At 43.0% G+C, this 22,965-nt stretch overlaps 1 protein-coding gene and 1 long non-coding RNA gene across 3 annotated transcripts in view; both read left to right on the top strand.

The window, feature by feature from the left end:
• Gcc2 (GRIP and coiled-coil domain containing 2) overlaps window positions 1–5,223 on the top strand; it is a 50,192-nt gene extending 44,969 nt beyond the window's left edge. The window contains exon 23 of one of the 2 annotated variants that reach the window (NM_027375.2): window positions 3,718–5,216. In NM_027375.2, the coding sequence (NP_081651.2) occupies window positions 3,718–3,788 (71 nt within the window). In that variant the 3' untranslated portion in view covers window positions 3,789–5,216. Of the gene's footprint in view, window positions 1–3,717 lie in introns of both variants that reach the window. The other variant, XM_017314082.1, reaches the window with a different exon arrangement.
• Window positions 5,224–11,601: 6,378 nt separating this feature from the next.
• Gm40668 lies at window positions 11,602–12,476 on the top strand. Its single transcript, XR_003948872.1, has 2 exons — window positions 11,602–11,780; window positions 11,879–12,476. It is a non-coding gene; the product is annotated as a predicted gene, 40668 (long non-coding RNA).
• The last annotated feature ends 10,489 nt before the right edge of the window (window positions 12,477–22,965 follow it).

A 22,965-nucleotide genomic window follows, 5' to 3' on the forward strand; every position in this document is an offset into this window, starting at 1 on the left:
TCAGTATGAGAATATATCACGTATTTATGTATTATTTATCTGTTGTTGTGTGTATCTGTGGTATATGTTCTGTGCATGCTTGCCATGACACACATGTGGAAGTTCAAGCATAGTTTCGGAACCTGGGTCCTGTCTTCCCATTATGTGGATTCCTGCTATCTAACTCAGACCATAGGGTTGGCAGCAGGCACCTTTATCTACTAAGCTTTTATGTACTGTTCTAGTTTATTCTCTCAAATTAAACCTACATTTTCATTATAATATTTTTGGGGTTTGTTTTTGTGTTTTGTTTTGTTGTGTTTTGTTTGACACAGAGTTTCTCTGTAGCCCTGACTATCCTGGAATTCACTCTTTAGACCAGACTGGCCTCAGACTTAGAGACCTGCCTGCCTCTGCCCCCGCAGGTGCTGGGATTAAAGGCCTGCACCACTGTGCTTCATTATAAAATTTATCAACACTTCAGGAATGAAATGTGTTTTCATCCACTCAAATGCAGCTTTTAGTAAAAATACATTCTCAATCATTTATCCAGTATGCTTAATATAAAATACTACAATCACTCAGTATCTCCCATTTGTAAGTTTAGAATTCCTTGATTTGTACAAGGGGCCCCTGCAAGCTCCACTGCTGGCAGAGAAAAGAACTGCAAGAGGCAAGAAGGAATCTCAGTTCAGTGTGATTCGGCTGCTGTTGCTTCACACTGTGTCTGACACCAGGCAGTTGGAGATGTATTTCAGTACATTACAGTTTTGGGAAAAAAATTCCTGGTAAAAATTGTCTCAATCCCAAATGCACAATAAAGCTTATGGTGTGACTATAGCAAAACTCTTTTGCAAAGTACATATGACCTCTACCATGAAGATGGATTCTATAGCTTAAGGGGCTAGGAGATAGAGTAGAGGTCATCAGGCTGCAAAATACATGTGACATCTCCCCTAAAGATTGCTTCTATTGACTGAGAAACAAAGCTCAAAATAAAGGTCACCAGGTCATTAACAACATCAACTCCCAGCCTTCTGGGTGGAAAACATTTATGTTCATCCTTCCACAGAGGAGACAAGCTAAATGCTTAATATTCCTGCCTTCTCTAGGGCAGATCTGTGAGCTTGTGTCCTCTACATTGATCAACAAACTTAAAAGACACTAATCTCAGAGATTTTAGAGTTGAAATAGTTTCACAAGAATGTACACGCAAGTTCTCAGATCCTAGAACTCTAAAGCATGTGTTTCTAAATGCTGTGAATGAACAGGAAACCACCAGTTCTTAAAAGTTTATGTTTTAGTTTCTTTTTTTTCAGTTGCTATGATAAATACCATAACCAAAAGTAACTTAAGGAAAAAGAAAAGGTCTCTTTTCACTTATTGCTCCAGAGAGGAACAGTCCGTCATAGCAGGGAAGGCAGGAGCAGGAGCAGGAGACGAGCCTAGCAGTTGGAAACAGAGGGACAGAGCAAGAACTGGGGCCGGGCTATAAAACGTCAAAGCCCCACCAGCAATATTCTTCCTCCAGCAAGACCTCTTAAAGGTTCTATAACCTCCCTAAACAGAGCTGCCAACTGGAGACCACGGGCTCAAACACAGGAGCCTGTGGCTTGCATGGAGGTGCGTGCATATGCAGATATATACACAGTGCACAGAAAGCCCAAGGACAGCTTTTGGAAGCTAGTTCTCGCCCTCTGTGCTATGTTCCAGGAGTTGAACTCAGGTCATTGGGCTTGTAAGGCAAGCTCTTTTACCCACTGAACTATCTCACCAGCACTTAAGTGTAACTCTTAAAGTTTATTTTAAAGAGTTTTCCTGAGTGTCTTCAAATTATTTGTTGTTTCTCTCACTGACATAGGAAATGAGAACCCACAAAGTTAAAGCTATGATGGATTAATGACTGACACAGATACAGTTGACAGAACAAATGAGCCAAACACAAGTAAAAAGGAATCATATAGAGCATCAAGAAATAGATAAAACTGGTGATAGGGGACTGGAGAGATGGCTCAGCAGTTAAGAGCACTGACTGCTCTTCCGAAGGTCCTGAGTTCAAATCCCAGCAACCACATGGTGGCTCACAGCCATCTATAATGAGATCTGACTCCCACTTCTGGAGTGTCTGAAGACAGCTACAGTGTACTGATATAAAATAAATAAATAAATAAATAAATAAATAAATAAATAAATAAATCTTTAGAAAGAAGGAAGGAAGGAGAGAGAGAGAAAGAGAGAGAGAGAGACAGACAGACCCAGAAAAGCGAAGGAAAGCACTGGACAGGTGTTTAGTTGCTGTCCTGTCCTTCCATGTGAAGGCCTTTCCCTGTTTTGGCTCAGAGTGTTAAAACAAGGGACTGGAGACATAGTTCTGTAGAGTGTTTGCTAAGCATGCAAACACTGGGTTCCATCCCCATTGATGCCTAAATATGTGGTACATACCTCTAATCACAGCTTTGATTTGGAGGGAGAAGAGGTTCAAGGTCACCCTCAGCTGGCCAGTCTAAGATACAGGAGACTCTGTGTCTGGGAGAGGACAGCTGTTGTTTGTTGTCACTTTTTATAAAGTAAACTTTCCTGTGTGAAAAAAAAAATGCTTTCAAATGACTTGGGAACGTTTCTCAGATCCCCTAGAGAAAGATAGTATCTAATAAACATCTAGGAAAAGTCCCATAGGCTGTGACAAGATTAGAAAGGGAAATTCGAGAGAAACAACATATGGAGAAGAGAATGGAAGGAGAGATTATGGCTGGTCAGTGGTACCTGGGTTAGTCTGAAATTGTATGTATTTTAGCATAAACACTTCATAAATGGCATCATTTGACAACAATAAAGTTTTAGAGGCTGAAGAGATGGCTCAGTGGTTAAGAGCACTGGCTGTTCTCCAGAGGACCTGACTTCAATTCCCAGCACCCACAAGGGTGCTTATATCCAGTTATAACTATAGTAACAGGGGCCCCTGATGCCCTCTTCTGACCTCTACAGGTGTTGCACAGGCATATATGGAAATGAAATTCTCAGACACAAAATAATGATGATAAAAGTTCTAGTTGGACAGTGGTGGCACATGCCTTTAATCCCAGCACTTGGGAGACAGGCAGATTTCTGAGTTCAAGGCCAGCCTAGTCTACAGAGTAAATTCCAGGACAGCCAGGGATACCCTGTCTCAAAAACCAAAAAAAAAAAAAAAAAGTTCTAAAAGGAGCAGAGGACAGAGATTAAAGATTCAAACCCAAAAAATTTCAAGTAAAACTTAAAAAAAAAAGTCTGCCTCTGTTCACAAAAGTTAATTAAAAAAAAAAAAAAAAAAAAGGACCATACTAAATCAACAGTGGTATTGTTCAGATACCTGTCACACCAAGCTTCCTCCAATACTTTCCAATACCATGTTCCTAAGAAATTCAAAATAAGGGCTGGAGAGATGGCTCAGTAGTTAAGAACACCTACTGATCTTCCGAAGGTCCTGAGTTCAAATCCCAGCAACCACATGGTGGTGGCTCACAACCATCCGTAATGAGATCTGACGCCCGCTTCTGGTGTGTCTGAAGACAGCTACAGTGTACTTACATATAATAAATAAATAAATCTTTTAAAAAAAAGAAATTCCAAATAATAATGTGTCTTTTATAGTGCCTGTAATCAATGAAATAGATAATATTTGCTTATACTATCTAGTGATTCCATATTTAGTTTTCACATTGATAAGATTTAATAATTTCTCCTTTTAATCTTCCAAAGGTGAGGAAGAAAGTGCTTCTCGTTCCTCTGGATGGGCGTCCTATCTGCATAGCTGGTCTGGACTGCGATAGAGCGACAGAAGGAAGGTTCTTTAGTGACTCAACGCAATTCCTTTGGGAAAAAGTGGTTATCATTATTTGATGAGGAAGTGTGCATATCTGTTCCCATCCCCTGATGAGTGTATATATGTATAGCCCACGTATTTAGAATCTCATCCTATAGTAAAAGGAAACAGCTTGAAGCAATGGTACCAATTGTCCAGGGCCCTCTAACCCAGCACGTGGCCTCACAGGCTCTGTGATCTCCGTCCACAGAGGAAACAGTTCATTCCTGCACTTGGAACCCCAGGAGACACTGGTTTCTAAGTAGTACTGTGAATTTTGATGTTAAACTAAATTTTGGTACCATACCAACTGGGGAATTAATCTTTTAAAATAATGTTTCAAGATTGAGGAAATGCTTTTTGGTAAGGTTGCCGTGTTTATTAAAGGATTATGAAGCAAATATGCTATGGTTAATTATGAGGCTAAGTTAAATTGTAATTCAGTCAGTTGCTTTAAAATAAGGCCCCTCTCCCATTTGTTATTTTCAAACTTGGCCCTAGTCCTGGTGATGTGGCACTGACTGAATAGGTGGGCCCACCTCAGCTGGTGTGTTTCTATAGTGTCCCAGGCTGTGTGCCGCCACTACTCCTAAGCCATGAGTCGGTTTGAGAATCCCTACATCTCGAAACAGTGACTGTCTTACTCAGCATTAAATCCACATGTGAACCTGGTGCTTCCAGTATTGTTCAGGGAGACTTATTTCCTAAGCATGACCCCAGAGGGTTCAGGCTCACTACTGCTGAATAAGCCTAGCCGGGCCAGTGTCTCTGTCCTTATGTCTCTGGAAATACTATATTGACTAGATTAAAATTGTGCTCTTAAATCAAATTTGGGTATTATATTTTAATATGTAATTTGTTAATAAGTAACCACAGAGTACTGTCTGGAGTATTAAGCTTACAGTTTATTCTCCAGTTTTCAGTCTCAGCTAGAAACTGTCCTTTAGTCACTATGAATATTGGTTTCCAATTTGGTTTGGCTGAAATTTGCTGCTGACATGTCGAGTTTGTCCTCTTAAAGCTGTCTTTGTCTCTGTTCGCTCCGCCTGTGTTAGACAGACCTAGCGAGTGAGTGTGCTGATGAAAACGCATCTCTCTCAGAGCTGACTCTAGAAGGTGAGGTTGTCGATCTTCCTAAACTGTGAATGTGAGTATGCCCAGCGGCATCCATGTCATTTTAGTAGTATTTAAATAAACTCCATGTTTCTTTTGGGCCTAACATGCCTTTTGAAGTCTGTATAAACTTGTTTTCAAATCTAATCTGTTCATATGAATATAATAAAAATACCTTTTGCATGATAAAAATTACTTTGATTACAAAAGACATATATGCTTTTTGTGACCAGCAATAAGGAACTGTAATGACTGATATTTCTATTAAATGCACTTAACTATATATTGCATTTTCATGACTACTGTTCTTCTGTTAAACACTGTCTCTTTGGAGTTTTAAATTATGTTGTAAAGTGAAGTTGCAAACTCCTTTCCTACTGTACCTTCATGGCTTGGATCTGTTGGTACTGAAAATGTATTATGGACTGAGTTACACAGGTGGCCACTGCAGAAAAATTCCTCTCAGCTCAGGAATTTGAGGCCAGCCTAGTAAGGCACCCTCCCTCTAGCCTCTGAAAAGGAGACAGACAGACAGGCATGGTTGCACGTGCCTTTAATCCTAGGGTGCTGAGAGAGGTGGATCTCTATAAATTTGAGGCCAGACTGGTCTGCACAGGGAGTTCCAGTCCAGCTAAGGGCTATGTAGTGAGACATATTAAAAGAGAAAAACAGAAAGAGAGACACAGACACACACCAGCCAGACATGGAAACAACATGCATGCCTTTGGGCAATGTAGACATGGATTTAAGTAAGACAGACAACTTGGCAAAGGGTACAGCCTCAAGGTCCTCAGAGGAAGGGTTCTGCTCAGTTCATGCAAATTCACGTGGACTGGGCTATAGGGAGAGGCAGAGCAGAGAGAAACACTGGTCCTCTGAAAATCAAAGGGCCAACTGAACCCTGACAGGGAGTGAGCATGGCCTTTAGGCCAAGTAATTAATGGGTATGTGGTATTCAACCAGTTTGGTTCAATGCTCATCTCCACTGTGCCCCTAACAACTTGTTTTTGAGACTTTCTACATACCCAGAGCTGGGGCTGAAATCCCATGTGAGACTAGGTACGGTGCTATGTCTGATTCTGTACCTGGTCTACAGCTTGTATTGAAATGCCTTTAAGTTGATACACAAAGCAAAGGCACTGCATACATGTATTTCCCTTTGTCCTTTATTCTCCCCGGTCCTCCACTGCTCTCCCCATCTGTCAGTGCCTCTCTTACTGATCTCTGTTCTTTCCCCAGATTGCCCTGTTTTCCACTGTCATGTCACATTAACCCTATTACCCATTTTCCTCTCCTTCTTCCCTTGTAGATCTTTTCACCCCCTCTCATGTCCTCTTTCTTTTTTTTTTTTTTTTTACAATGTAGCTGTCCTCAGACACTCCAGAAGAGGGCATCAGATTTCGGATGGTTGTGAGCCACCATGTGGTTGCTGGGATTTGAACTCGGGACCTTCAGAAGAGCAGTCGGTGCTCTTAACCACTGAGCCATCTCGCCAGCCCTCTTTCTATTTTCATAACCTTCAAATACATACTATAGTTATATATTTGTATACATACAAATTTATATTCTGCATATAAGAATAAGATACTATTTAAGACTATTCCAGCTTTTTTTTTCTGCTTTAGTTTGATCTCCAGTGGCATTTCATTTTCCTGCGACTGTCTTGATTTCATTATTTTCTTTACAGCTGCATGAAACTCTTTGTATAAATGGACCAAAGTCTCTTCTTCCGTGCATCTGTTAATGAGTATCTAGGCTGCTTCCATTCTATCTCTGTTGGACTAGAGCAGCAATAAACATGGGTGTACTATATCCCCAATGATATGTCAACTTAGACTTCTTAACATGTGGACATGAGAGTGCTACAGCTTTTTGAGCAACTGTCTTAGGGTTTCTATTCCTGCACAAAACATCATGACCGAGAAGCAACTTAAGGAGGAAAGGGTTTATTCAGCTTACACTTCCACATTGCTGTTCATCTCCAAAGGAAGTCAGGACAGGAACTCACACAGGGCAGGAACCTGGAGGCAGGAGCTGATGCAGAGGCCATGGAGGGATGTTACTTACTAGCTTGTTTCCCCAGGCTTGTTCAGCTTGCTAGAACCCAAGACTACCAGCCTAGGGGTGGCACCACCCACAATGGGCTGGTCCCTCCCACCCTTGATCACTAATTGAGAAAATGCCTTACAGCTGGATCTCATGGAGGCATTTCCTCAAGGGAGGTTCCTTTCTCTGTGATAACTCCAGCTTGTGACTAAAGATGTTGAACACTTTTTCATGTGTCTTGCCCATTTTAAAAATCCTGTTCACTTTTCAAATTACCTTAAGTAATTAACCTTTACATGTCCCAGATAAGTCCTCTGTAAACTGTAGGATTAGCAAATATTTTCTACCATTCTGTGATTCCATGGACTGTCTTTTTCCTTTTAATGTTTTAAAAAGTGTGAGTGTTTGTATGTGTACCAAATGCCTGACCATACATACATACATACGCACACACACACATACATACATACACACACACATACATACACATACATACATACACACATACATACACACACACATACAGACAGATACACACATACATACATACACACACACAGACAGACACACACACATACAGACAGACACACACACACATACATACACACATACAGACAGACAGACCGACAAATACACACATACAGACAGACAGACACACATACATACATACATACACACATACATACATACGGAAGGTTTTCTATAAGCTCACTGTTGAACGCACAAAGGTCCTTTCACCCACAGATCACCAGGGAAACTCAGTGTTGTCTTTTCAAAGAAAAAGATGTATAACCTGTTTTTCTATCCCCAAGGCTGGGAGTCAGAAGTAAATAGCCTGATGATCTTTGTTACCTGAAGGGTCAGACCATATCAAGCTCTCACAATCAGGATCAGAGATACTTAGAGTCTAGATGACCCTTGCATTGTGTGTATTTGAAGGCCTTTATGCTATGACTAAGACCACACCAGATCCTTCTCTAGGCCCTTAGGCTAATGCATGTAGCCTGTGTTTGAATATGCTTATAATAAAGGGCCTGGTAGCAGACTCCAGAAGTTTGATCCAGGCTGGCTAACTAAGTCAAGCTGAGCTAAGCTTACCTCGCCCATATTATTTCCCTGCCAGGTGTGACACTTGCAGAGACCTCCCCGTACCCTCCCACCCTTGCCCACAGCTCACAGCGTGAGGATGGAGAGGAAAGCAGTCGTGCAGTTCTGGCTGAGCCAGCAGGCATGTGAAGCATGTGAGGTCACACTACATCTGCAAGTCAGGACGCAAGGAGAGGTGAATACGTGTCTTGCGCTGATTCTATCCTTATTCATCCCGGAAGGCCAGCCTTCAGGATAGTGATACCTACATTCTAGACTGGCCAGGGCTGCACAGTGAGACCCTATCTCAAACACAAAACAAAACAAAAAATATTGTCAGACCTAGCAAGTAGGAGAACGTGCCTCCTGTATTTGGTGATAAATGTCCCACCCTGAGGACAGTTTAAGAATGGATTACTCTGATAGGAAAGACATTTAGCACTTCTGTGGGAGTTTAGACTCAGATTTGAGTAGTCAATATGGTATTAGGAATTGGGGACAAAAGTAACTTGGGGAAGAAAGAATTTATTTATCTTACATATCCTGATCATAGCCCATTGTGAAGTCAGGGCAGGAACTAAAGCAGAGAGCATGGAGAAATACTGCTTATTGGCCTGATCATCAGAGCTTGCTCAGCTTTCTCTGTGTGTGTGTGTGGGGGGGGGGGGGGGTGCTTGTGTATATGCCTGGGCACCATGCCCATACAATGGCAGCAGGGGCCAGAAGATGGCATCTGGCATCTGATCCCTTAATGTTATACACAGTTGTTAGCAGTCATAGGGGTGCCAGGAATCAAACCCTGCTTCTCTGGAGGACACACCAGTGGTTTTGTTTGTTTGTTTGCTTGCTTGCTTTTGTTTTGTTTTTTTTGGTTTTTCGAGATAGTGTTTCTCTGTAGCCCTGGCTGTCCTGGAACTCACTCTGTAGACCAGGCTGGCCTTAAACTCAGAAATCTACCTGCCTCTGCCTCCCAAGTGTTGGGATTAAAGGCATGCGCCACCATGCCAGGCTCAGCCTGCTTTCTTTTTTTTTTTTTTTTTTTTTTTGTTTTGTTTTTTTTTGTTTTTTTTTTTTCCATTTTTTATTAGGTATTTAGCTCATTTACATTTCCAATGCTATACCAAAAGTCCCCCTTACCCACCCACCCCCACTCCCCTACCCACCCACTCCCCCCCTTTGGCCCTGGCGTTCCCCTGTACCGGGGCACACAAAGTCTGCGTGTCCAATGGGCCTCTCTTTCCAGTGATGGCCGACTAGGCCATCTTTTGATACATATGCAGCTAGAGTCAAGAGCTCAGGGGTACTGGTTAGTTCATAATGTTGTTCCACCTATAGGGTTGAAGATCCCTTTAGCTCCTTGGATACTTTCTCTAGCTCCTCCATTGGGAGCCCTGTGATCCATCCATTAGCTGACTGTGAGCATCCACTTCTGTGTTTGCTATCAGCCTGCTTTCTTATACAACTCAGAATTACCTGCCCAGGATCGGTGCAATCCCCAGCAGGCTCCACCCTCTCACATCAATCATTAATCAAGACAACGCCCTCCAGATTTGCCTACAGCCCAATCCGATTGAAAGCATTTTCTCAATTGAGGTTCCTCTTCCAAGATAACTCTAACTTGTGTCAAGTTGGAAAACCAAACAAACAACTACTGACCAGAACAACTATAAAGAACTGAAATGATAATACACATTATCCAGACCCTGGAGGAAAAAAAAAAAAAAACACTCACTTGTTTTGTTTTCCCTGATCTTGGTAACGACATTTTGCTTGTTGAGATAGGGTCACACAAGGTAGACCAGGTTGGCCTTGAATTCAAAGATATCTGCTTGCCTCTGCCTCCCAAGTGCCAGGATTAAAGGCTTACAAGACCAATTTTCTCTCCCTGGGAAGGAAAAGAACATTACTGGTACTTCCTCAGGGATATCTACTCAGTTCAACCTTTATGGTATGGTGCCTCTAGACTTCACTCTGTTCTCATTCCCTACTGAATGTTATCTGACTTCGTTTTACAGACCACCATCTATAAAATTCTTAGAGGAACAAAAGAGAGTGGCCTATTTGAGTATCCAGTACAGTAAAGGACAAGCAGGCCTTCATGTGGCTCCTAAGTTGTGGAATTTCATTCTGTATGAGCTCATTGCCTGTACTCGTTGAAAAGGCATTTAAAGAAGGGAAGTTTATTCAGCCTGGAGAGATGCTCCCGGTTAAGAAAACTGCAGCAGTCAGGATAGCTGGCCACCATGTCTTGAGAGCAGGTGAGTGCTGGCTGCAGTACTCAGAAGAGCGGGCTCTGCCCCTCAACTGGGCAACACAGTGGAGTTAGCCCTGAGGGCAAAGGATTGGGTGAGCCAGCCCTAAGGGCATGAGAGCAGAAGAGCTGCTCATTGGGTGGCCTACTCAGAGAAGTGCCAGAGGACTTGCCTTGGTCATGCCAATAAGGGAGAGCTAGTGGGCTGACCAGCTCAGCTGCCTGCCAGGCCCAGATCTACATCATCTGTGAACTGTTGGGGTATTTGAAAGGGCAGGTCCTGCCAATCTGAAAACTGCAGGATCTCCATGACACAGGACAATAACAGGATAACCAGGACGAGTCCTGGTAAGGATCCAGTATTGATGATGTCACAGAAGCCAGAGACCTCAAACCAGACCTATGACTCATTGCAATGAACATTTGCAAGTGAAGATGTGTGGACATGGGTGTACTGTGGACACACTATAACACAACACACTACAGCTTCCACAAGATGTTTTCTATGCTTTTTCTTTTTGTATTTTCTAAGGGGGGGAGGGGGGCAGTGGCAAAGGTAGAGGGCAGATCCAAGGGGACAGGGAGATGAGTGGTACTGGGGCTCATGATGTGAAACTCACAAAGAATCAAAAAAAAATTTTTTTAAAGAAAAAAAAGACTACCTCTGGTCTTGCAGAGGACCCAAATTCAGCTCCCAGGACCCACACTGAGGCTCACACTGTATATAGCTCCAATCCATGCCTTTCTCTGGCCTCACATGCTGTGAATACTTACACACACAAAATGAAAAGATCTACCCTAAGGGGGCTGGGGGGTGTAGAGGTGGATTAGCGCTTTTCTAAAGCACTTGGATGTATTTGTGTATGGGGGCACAGCAAAGGGTAGAGGCCACAGGACAGCTGTGGGAACAGGTTGTCTCCTTCTACCATGTGCCTCTGAGATTCATCAGGCTTGGCAGCGGCTGTCTTTCCCTGGGGGGCCATTTCCATTGTTGTGGTGACCTTTGTTTTGGCTTTTGTTGTTGTTGTTGTTGTTGTTGTCTTTTAATATGGACTAATTCATAAATTTGTGTGTAACCCTTGTACTAATCTTTACTAAATTGTTCCAATTTTAGCATATGTGCTACTGAATACTGTGTTTTATTCTGTTTACTTTTTTTTTTTTTTTTTTTTTTTTTTTTTTTTTTTTTTTGGTTTTTCGAGACAGGGTTTCTCTGTGTAGCCCTGGCTGACCTGGAACTCACTTTGTAGACCAGGCTAGCCTGGAACTCAGAAATTCACCTGCCTCTGCCTCCCAAGTGCTGGGATTAAAGGGGTGCGCCACCACTGCCTGGCTTGTTTACTTTTTAATTACAGTAATTCAATGTGGGGTAAGATGGACTCTTGAAGTACTTTTACTTGCGATTTCCTGGTGGATAAGGATGCTGAGTGCTCTTTAAAAATGTTGACTGGCCATTTGTGAAAGGTAAATATTTTTAAGCCACATAAGGGACAGTTGAAATCTTCCTCTAATTGCTTTCTGAGCAGGCAAAAGTGATACAAAATGTCTCCTCTCCTCTCCAGAAAATGTCTCCTCTCCAGAAGCTTGGGATTTCTGTGCTTTGTGCTGTTCACTGGATCTGTTTTGGTACCAAGAGAAGACAACTGCTCGCTTTCTTTTCTGCTTTTCTAAGTAATGCTATGCTCACTACTTCTTATAATTTTTTTCTTTGCCTGTTCTGGATAGAACCCAGGTTCTTAAGGCATGCTAAGCAAGCATGATACCTCTGAGCCTCACCCCAGCTCCTCACTGCTTCTCAAAATGCTAACATGCTGGAAACAGATGATGCTCTCCGGACAGAGGCTCTTTGAGGACCACCATCCTTTCTTGCTCCCTTTCTCAGCCAAGTGCTTAATTGAGAAGGCCACATTCCCCTGAGAAGCCTCTCCACCTCAACTCGGTGTTTACTTTTACCAGCATTCCCAAGGAAGTGACTCTGTTAACAAACTCTGGTTATCCTGATTTCAAAATATTGTATTATTCAGCATTGCCTTTATATGGCTGCTTTATCTCAGTTTAACCCCTTTTCCGTTTAGAGATATGTGATGCAATGGAACAAAACAAAGATGAAGAACTGAAGTCCAACTAAGGATTATCTTGCAATGAAATGGATTCCTTTCACTCCTTTTTTTGTTTGTTTGTTTGTTTTTGTTTTTTGAGACAGGTTTTCTCTGTATAGCCCTGGCTGTCCTGACACTCATTTTGTAGACCAGGCTGGCCTCGAACTTAGAAATCTGCCTGCCTCTGCCTCCCGAGTGCTGGGATTAAAGGCGTGTGCCACCACGCCCGGCTCAAGATTTACTTATTTTTAAGAGTATTTGCCTGCATGTATCTGTGTGTATGATATGCATGCAGTGCCCTTGGAGACCAAAAGAGGGCACCAAATCATATGGAATTCAAATTATAAGTCATTGTGAGCAGCAATGGGGGTTCTGGGAACTGAACCAAGGTCCTCTATAAGAACAGCTAGTGCTTTTAGCCTCTGAGCCATCTCATGAGTGTGTGCATTGCATGCTACATATGTGTGGAGGTCAGAAAAGGGCTTTCAAGAGTTGGTTCTCTATATCAACCATGAGGGTACCAAATCAAACTCAGGTTGTATCTGGCAGGCATCTTTACCTCCTAAGCCATCTTGCTAGTCCTGAAAAAGATTCCCATTATTGACTTGAAAGAAAGAGAATGTATCAACAACCTGGAAAGCAGTGACTGAAAGAGTCTTGTGCTCACACTACTGTTAAATGTGTGACAAACATTAGAAATGTGTCTCGTTGGTGAGGACATACTTGTTCATGTGAGCAGGTTCCGTCATTGTTTCCTTTTACATGTCTGACTGGTCCACAAGAGCAGGATTTCTGTTCCTCCCATTATGACCAGAGAAGGATTCAGAATTTTTCTGAGTAATTTCAGAGGTGGCTCACTGTCTTAGTCAGGGTTTCTATTCCTGGACAAAACATCATGACCAAGAATCAAGTTGGGGAGGAAAGGGTTTATTCAGCTTACACTTCCATACTGCTATTCATCACCAAGGAAGTCAGGACTGGAACTCAGGCAGGTCAGAAAGCAGGAGCTGATGCAGAGGCCATGGAGGGATGTTCTTTACTGGCTTGCTTCTCCTGGCTTGCTCAGCCTGCTCTCTTATGGAACCCAAGACTGCCAACCCAGAGATGGTCCCACCCACAATGGGCCCTTCCCTCTTGATCACTAATTGAGAAAATACCCCACAGCTGGATCTCATGGAGGCACTTCCCCAACTGAAGCTCCTTTCTCTGTGATAACCCCAGCCTGTGTCAAGTTGACACATAAAACCAGCCAGTACACTCACGTTATGTATTTTAGTGGAATTTAAGGTCACTATCGAAGGCTACAAGGAGAAAGAACAACAGACAATGGTACTGGAATTGTGGACATCAGTAGTTGTTCACTGAAAGCTTTGGGAGATGTTTGTTTGTTTGTTTTTAAGATTTATTTATTTCATTTATATGAGTATACTGTAGCCGTCTTCAGACACCCCAGAAGAGGGCATCGGATCCCATTACAGATGGTTGTGAGCCACCATGTGGTTGCTGGGAATTGAACTCAGAACCTCTGGAAGAGCAAGAAGCCAGTGCTCTTAACCTAACCATTGGGCCATCTCTCCAGCCCAGGAGATGTTGTTTACTGTAGTCTGCCTGAAGTTGGGACAAAATTAAAAGGACAAGATGGGTGTGATGTTTAGGGGAGTGTGAAGGCTACCAATTAAGTCTATTTTCCTCCATCAGGAGAGCTAACTGTGGTCAACAAAGCACTTGGAAGAAACCAACATGGGTCTATTCAACAGATCCTGTTAATAAAACTTTTATTCTGCTGTTAAAATTGTTGTCTTGAAGGCTTACGGCCTCAGTCTGGTAACCATCGGCCTAGGCCTGGAAGCTTCTGGCCTCATACAATCTAATCTAGGCCGAGAATGTTTTCAGCCTCTGAGACTTACCACTGAAATAAGCTCGCCATTTTCTTGGTCTTACTGAGCTCTGGCTGGCCGGGTCAACTCAGCTGTTCTGGCTCAAGCTCTTCTCCCAAGTGACTTGTTCAAACTGGCTTTTCTCTCAGCCTCTGAATTGCTCTGCTTGGCCTCAAACTAACTCTAGCAATCTTTGCTAATCTGGGTCCTTCTCATTCTGTCTATTCCTGTGTTTAGCTTATTCTCTCTGCAATCTCACTCTGTAAAATGTTCCCAGTAAAACTGCCCCTGTCTCCCTCTCTGTGCTGCTCTACTCTCCCTCTCAACTCTACTGTACAGCTCTCCAGGAACTCTGCTGTACCCTGCACTGTACTCCCTTCCTCCTGTGCTGTCCGTCTCTCCCTTAAGTTGCTTCTCTTTCCTCTCTCTTCTCATAAGAGAAGATATTGGGCATATCCAATTCTGTCAAATCTTTCTTTGATTCATCACTCTGTCTGCCCCTCAATTAGACATCACTCTCAAACATGGATGCTTCCTTCTACAAACTAACTTTACCTTCATTGTTTGGGATGAAAGGTGAGTACTAAGGACATGTCTGTATTCCATCCAGAGAGATTAAAGATGCGTGCTAAGAAGGTGAGCCACACCATAACTTGAAACAGGTTTCAAATATGCTGTAACAAAATCCTGTTATGAAGATGTTTGGCCGATCAAGATGACACTGAGTGACCCTTCAGAGCTAGATGAATAATAGTGAAGAAACTGATGAGAAATATGTGAAATCCTTTGAGGGTGAATAAGGCACCCATCCACCCTCCAAATAAAACAGTGTGAAGCAGCCTGACCCAGAATGCTTATCTTGAAATAGTGGATGATATTGAGGCCTGCCCCCCCCCAACATAGATGTAGAAGTTTTGTTCCATGCCCACCAGCTATTTCATACTGTTGCTGTAATATGCCTGCCCGTCATTGACACAGAAAAATAGCTTGACTCAGATCAGGGTCATGCTGACCACATACCCTGTTATGTTCTTTATATTATGAGGTTTGTAAATCTTAAGAAATTTCACTACCATAATCTTCACATAGGACCCATCAAATTAAAGGGCAATATGAGCTATTATGTCTAAATTGGCTTGAGTCGGGGCCGACCACTAGGCAGCACTTCCAGCACCTGCGTAGGAGCTCAGTGTGGTTTTTGCTGTTTTAGCCTTTAGAAGCTGGCCTTGAGAAGTGTCCAGCACTCAGCTTTCAGCTCTCAAGCCTGAACTGTTGCCTTGGTCGATCAGGTTTTGGTTAATAGAAGACCCATTCGCAATACTAATGGAAAAGAAACCATTCCTAACAGTGCTACTGAAGAAAGCCCCCCAACTTCCTAATGGGTACAGATAAACACAATATACATATTTTTAAACAGATAAAACTCTGGTTGGTATTGAGTATAAAGACTGAGCTCTGGTGTTCAGAATCCATGAGATTCCTTTGGGTAAGAAGTGGTTATGAAGCTGGGTGTGGTGACACATCACCCTTTAATCCCAGCACTTGGCAAGCAAATCAAGGCCAGCCTGGTCTATATAGGAAGTTCCAGGTTAGCCATAGTCCTACCTTAAAAAAAAAATAGTAGTTATATTCCTTCATTGCTAGTGGGAGTGAAAACTTGTACAACCCACTTCAGAAATCAATTTGGTGGTTTCTCAGAAAATTGGGAATAATTCTATCCAAGACCCAGCTATACCACTCCTGGGCATATACCCAAAAGACACCCCACCATACCACAAGGACATTTGCTCAACTATGTTCATAGTAGCTTTATTTGTAATAGCCAGAAACTGGAAACAACCTAGATGTCCCTCGATGAAGAAAATGTGGTACATCTACATGATGGAATACCATTCAGCTATTAAAAACAAGGACATCGTGAAATCTTCAGGCAAATGGATGGAACTAGAAAATACCATCCTAGCTGGGCAGTGGTGGCACATGCCTTTAATCCCAGCACTTGGGAGGCAGAAGCAGGCCAGCCTGGTCTACAGAGTGAGTTCCAGGACAGCCAGGACTATACAGAGAAACCTTGTCTCAAAAGAGAAAAAAAGAAGAAAAGAAAGAAAGAAAAAAAGAAAAGAAAATACTATCCTGAGTGGGTAACACAGAACACAGAAAGACATGTATTACAGGAACCTAGTATAACTGCCTCCTGAGAGGCGTCATCTAGCAGCAGATGGAAACAGATGCAGAGACCCACAGCCAAGCATCAGGCAGAGCTCCACGAGTGTTGTGGAAGAGTGGGGGATAGAATTGAGCAAACTGGAGGGGGTCAAGGATACCACAAGAAAACCTACAGAGTCAACTAACCTGGGCCCATAAGGGCTCACAGAGACTGGGCCACCAACCAGAGAGTATACAGGGGCTGGACATATGTCCCCTACAGCTTAGTTTTTGTGTGGAACAATTGGAACAAAGTTTGTCTCTAACTCTGTTACCTATCATTGGATTCCCTTACCCCTACCTGGACTGCCTGGTTGGGCTTCAGTAGGAGAGGATGTGCTGAGTCCTGCCAGGACTAGATGTTCCAGGGTGGAGTGGTCCCCAAGTGGAGTGGGGTTCCCTTTCCCTGAGGAGAAGGGAAAGAGGTAATGGGGGAGAGATCTATAAGAGTGGGACTAGGGGAAGAAAGGGAGGGAGGCTTTAAATGGGATGTTAAGTGAATAAATAAATAAATGAAAAAATGGTTGTTTTTAAGAACTCCATATTTCAGAGATCTCCCGTGCTCATGGATTGGTAGAATTAACATCGTAAAAATAGCCATCCCCCTTGGTCCTGTGAAGGCTCAATGCCCCAGTGTAGAGGAATGCCAGGGCAGTAAGGTGGGAGTGGGTGGGTAAGTGGATGGCTGTGGGTGGCGGGGGGGAAGCACCCTTATAGAAGCTGGGGGGATGGGATGGGGGTTTGCAGAGGGGAAACCGGGAAAGGGGATATTTGAAATGTAAATAAATAAAATATCCAATTTAAAAATGGCCATTCTACCAAAAACCACGTACAGATTCAACGCAATCCCCATCAAAATCCCAACACAATTCTTCAAAGACATGGAAAGACCAATTCTCAAATTCATCTGGAAAATTAAAAAAAAAAAAAAAAAAAGAATAGCAAAAACGAATCACCATCCCTGGCCTCAAGCTATACTACAGAGCAATAGTGATAAAAACCTAATAGTATTGGTACAGAGACATGCAGGTTGATCAATAGAATAGAATTGAAGACCCAGAAATAAAACCACACACTTACAGACACTTGGTCTTTGACAAAGAAGCCAAAAATGTACAATGGAAAAAAGAGAGCATCTTCAATAAATGATGCTGGTCTAGCTGGCTGTCTGCATGTAGAAAAATGAAAACATATCTATATATGTCACCTGGCACAAAGCTCAAGTCCAAGTGGATAAAGGAATTCAACATAAAACCAGATACACTGAATCTAACAGAAGAGAAACTGGGAAAGAATCTTGAACTCATTGGCATGGGGAGGGGGTATTTCCTAAACAGAATCCAATGGCTTAGGTTCTAAGATCAAGAATTGATAAATAGAACCTCGTGAAACTGGAAAGCTTCTGTAAGGCAAAGGACGTAGTCAATAGGACAAATCGACAACCTACAGATTGGAAAAAAAATCTTCACTAACCCCACATCCGATAGAGGGCTAGTATCCAAAATATATAAAGAACTCAAGAAGCTAACCACCAAAAAAAAAAAAAAAAAAAAAAAAAAAAAAAATCAAACAACCCAATCAAAAAATGGGGTATAGAACTAAGCAGAGAATTCACAACAGAGGATTCCTGAATGGCTGAGAAGCACTTAAAGAAATGTTCAAAGTCCTTAGTGATCAGGGAAATGCAAATCAAAACGACCCTGAGATTCCACCTTATACCAATCAGAATGGCTAAGATCAAAACTCAAGCAACAGAACATGTTGATGAGGATGTGGAGAAAGAGGAATACTCCTCTCTTGTTGGTGGGATTGCAAACTGGTACAACCACTCTGGAAATCAATCTGGAGGTTCCTCAAAAAATTGTAAATAGGTCTACCTAAAGATCCAGCTGTACCACTCTTGAGCATATACCCAAAAGATGCCACACCATACCACAGGGTCACATGTTCCACTATGTTCATAGTGGCCTTATTTGTGATAGCCAGAAGCTGGAAACAATCCAGATGTCCCACAACAAAAGAATGGACACAGAAAATGTGATTCATTTACACAATAGAATACTACTCAGCTATTAAGAATGAGGACATCCTGAGTTTTGCAGGCAAATGGATGGAACTAAAAAATATCATCCTGAGTGAGGTAACTCAGACCCAAAAGGACATGAATGGTATGTACTCACTAACAAGTGGATATTTGCCAAAAAAGTACAGCATACCCTGGATACAATCCACAGAACTCAAGAATGTTAAGCCGAGGGGGCTGGTGAGATGGCTTAGTGGTTTAGGAGCGCCGACTGCTCTTCCGAAGGTCTCGAGTTCAAATCCCAGCAACCACATGGTGGCTCACAACCATCCGTAACGAAATCTGATGCCCTTTTCTGGAGTATCTGAGGACAGCTACAGTGTACTTACATATAATAAATAAATAAATAAATAAATAAATAAATAAATAAATAAAAAAAAAAAAAGAATGTTAAGCCGAAGGGCCCAAGTGAGGATGCTTCAATCCCACTTGGGAGGGAGAAGAAAGCAATTGGGGGTCGGGGGACAGAGGAAAGGAGGGACCTGGGTAGGAAAGGGGACAAGGAGGGGGAAAGGGGAACATGATCAGGTATTGAAGTGGGGAACAGGACTGAAGCCCTGAGGGCCAGCAGAAAGAGTGGAAACAGGCAACCTTTGGAGGTAGGAGGTTGGGGGACCCTCCAGAATGTACCAGAGACTTGGAAGGTGAAAGACTCAGAACTCAAAGGGAGGGGCCTTAGATGAAATTCTCTACAGTGGGGAGAAGGAACTTGTAGAGTCCACCTCCAGTAGAAAGACAGGGCATCAAGTGGAGGTATGGGGTTGCCATCCCACAGTCAAAAACTCTGACCCATAATTGCTCTTATCAGGACAAAAATGGAGAAGAGCCTAAGGGAAAGGAGATCCAGTGACAGGCCCAAATTGGGATCCCGTTCAAGGGGAGGCCCCAAGACCTGACACTATTGCTGATGGATGATATGGTGTGCTTACAAACAGGAGCCTAGCATGACTGCCCTCCAAAAGGCCCAACAAGCAGCTGATGGAGTGAGATGCAGATACTTACACTCAAATAATGAACAGAAGCTGGGGACCCCTGTGGTTGAATTAGGGAAAAGCTGGAAGAAGCTGAGGAGTAGGGCAACCCCGTAGGAAGACCAGCAATCTCAACTAACCTGGACCCCTGAGATCTCTCAGACCCTGAGCCAGGCAACATACACCCCTGATATGAGGCCCCCAGAAACATATACAGCAGAGCAGTGACAGATCTGTCCTTAGTGAGACAAGATGCACCTAACCCTAGAGACTTGAGACCTCAGGGAGTGGGGAGGTCTGGTGAGGTAGGGGTGGAAAGAGTGGGGACATCTTCTTGGAGACAGAGGTGGGGGGAGGTATAAGATGAGGAATGGTCAGAGGGCAAACTGGGAGGGGGAAAAAGACTGGACTGTAAAAAAGGATTAAAGAATAAAACATTTTAAAAGAGAACTCCATATTTCAGGATAGCAATGGAAGTCTCACTGTTTTGGTTCCTGGTCTACTGCTGTGAAGAGATACCATGACCCAGGCAACTCCGGTAAAAGTATTTAATCAGAGTCTTGTGTACAGTTTCAGAGGGTTATTCTGTTATCATGGTGGAGAGCATAATACTGGAGTTGTAGCTGAGAGGTTTATATACTGATTTAGGCAGGCAGCAGAGAGAGGCAGTAAGACCGGGCAGAAACCTCAAAGCTCATCTCTAGTTAAACCTTTTCTCCAATAAGACCGAACCTATGTCAACAAGGTCCCTTCCCATACTCATTGGCAACAATCCCTCAAGTGGATTTTTGTTTGTTTGTTTGTTTTGTTGTTTGTTGTTTGTTTTTCAAGACAGGGTTTCTCTGTATAGCTCTGGCTGTCCTGGAACTCACTTTGTAGACCAGGCTGGCCTCAAACTCAGAAATCCACCTGCCTCTGCCTCCCAAGTGCTGGGATTAAAGGTGTGTGCCACGCCCAGCTCAAGTGGATTTTTTTGCTGAACTATTTCTCCAGCCCCAATACAAGAAATATTGTACATGATGGATTCAAAAAAATATTTAAAAATGAAGTCAGACTGGGTTCTTATAAACTCCACTGATCTCATACATGATCATGTGGGAGTAATGGGATTTGTCATGCACAACTCAGCGGAGTGGAATTTTAGGAATGCTAAACTGTCCTTTTTCCAGAAACATCTTGCACAAATATTCTCCTTGTCCAAGTTTTTTCTTAACATGATCAGCGTGGGGCTGGAATGTAGCTCAGTGGAAGAATCCTTGCTTTCTGTACATGAAGCCTTAGGTTCCTTTCTCAGGTGTTGTAAAGACCTTGGTGTTCAGAGAATGTGATGTCGGGCTCATCTTTGTTATAAACTTCACTGAATCGGGAATCAACTCACCCACTGGGCACTCCTGTGAATTTCTTTTTTAAAAAGATCAATTTATTTGAAGCCTGAAAGTAGGCAGCATCCTTCTGGTGGTAGCCCAGATATAAGAACAAGAGTGTGAACTTTCCTTTTTACCTGTTGGTCCTCTTTGAGGTTCTTTGAGCTAATTTCGTTGAGCTTCCAATGCAGGTCTCCAGGATTGTTCTAGGCTTTCAATGCCAGATTTGGACTGCTGAGTCATTGAACTTTCTCACTGAGCAACTACTGGACTCTTGGCTTCTTCAATGTGAGTTTTGAACCCAGGACATTTAGAGTCCAAGATTTCACTCTGAATTAATGTACAATATTGCCCAGCACGTAGTATTAGTTTTCTAGTATAACAAAAATGGTAAAGATAGAGTAAAACTTAGTTCTGAAGATAAAGGAGTTGTCTAACTAGTCTATTATTTGGGGGCAGGAAATGGTTTCCCCTGTCCTCTTATTACACACTTATGTGGTAGAGACAAAGGGAGATGGAAAATAAAAAAAAAAAGCCTCATCATTTTCTTAGTTTTTGTTTTATTTTTGTTTGTTTGGAGACAGGGTCTCACTATGTAGCTGTGGCTGTTCTAGAACTCTCTATGTGGACCAGGCTGGCCTCCAATTCACAGAGATCCATCTGCCTCCGCCTCCTGAGTGCTGGGATTAAACGTGTGCACCACTATGCACAGCTGTGGGGGGAGGGATGCATATTTAACTATTTATTTTGGATATTCTTTTCATTAACTCTTTGTGGGGCTGCAGAAAGAGCTAAGCAGTGAAGCATGCTTGGTGCTCTTGCAGAGGACCTCAGTTTAGTTCCCAGCACTCACAGGTCAGCTCACAAACATCTGTAACCCCAGATCCAAGGGCTCCAACGCTGTCCTCTAGTCTCTGAGGGGTACATAGGTGGTGAGTAGGCATATATGAATGCACTCATACTCACACACACATTTTTTTTTCAATTTGTGTGTACTTTGTATTTTTGGTGTACATATTCACACATATGTGAAAAACGTCCAAATATCAAATTTTGTTTTTAAAAGCTGACTGTTGACAGCCTGGTCAACAATAAAGAAATTGTCATGGTAGCATCCTTTTTTATTCTGAGATACTGTAAAGTTGAGCAGTTAGAAATTCAATCCCGTTTTCTAGAACAACCATATTTTTCTAAGCTTTCTTTGTGGCAGACTTTGGTCAACCACAGAAGTAGAATCACTCTGAAAGCACATTCCTCAAATGGCATTACTATGATGAAGCTAAAAACCACTAATCAAGAAGCAGCCAGTTTTTACCCAACTATCCCAAAATGGCAGCAAGATTTTTTTTTTCCTTTTGGAAGCAAAAATCTTTAAATTCTATTTCGTAGCATTTATTTATTGTGTATATATGTGTTTGGAGGTCAAAGGACAAGTGGAAATGATTGTCTCCTTACACCATCAGGGATTGAATTGTTGAGCCATCTTGGAGGTCAGCTAAAATTCTAACAGAGCAAGAAAGTCCGGCAGGCTGGAAATGCACAATCCAGATGAGGCCTCCTCCCTGGAAGACTTGCAGGACATCCTCTTTGGCACAATCTCCTTAGGACCTTCGCAGAGCAGATGGGAACCCTGTATAATCCCCACGCCCTTCAGACAGAACCAGGTGGCCTAACGCCAAGTTGAGTCAGAGGCTCAAGCCAAGGGTACTCTTGCCTGTTCTTTGACCATTACACCCTACCAAGTGTTCCCGGCGATTAGACTCTGTGATCCTCCACCCTCGGAACACCCATAAGCCTCTCTGCCTGCTTGGGGCTAGGAAAAGCGCCTACAGCCAAACTTGGAGAAAGCAGGCTTGGGGCCAAGCCGAAGAAGGGGCGGGACTATGTGGAGGAAGGAGGAGCTATGACAATTAAGGAGCGGGGCCAAGACCCAAAACGGCCCAATGCTGGAGGGTCTTCGCCGCGCTCCACCTCCCAGCCTCTGCCCCTTGACTTCGCTCCGCCCCGTTCCGGGTCCCTCCCCCCAACCCCCGGCCCGCCCAGTCTACGC

The sequence above is a fragment of the Mus musculus genome, chromosome 10 (assembly GCF_000001635.26).
Source record: "Mus musculus strain C57BL/6J chromosome 10, GRCm38.p6 C57BL/6J".
In the NCBI taxonomy this organism is placed as follows: Eukaryota; Metazoa; Chordata; class Mammalia; order Rodentia; family Muridae; genus Mus; species Mus musculus.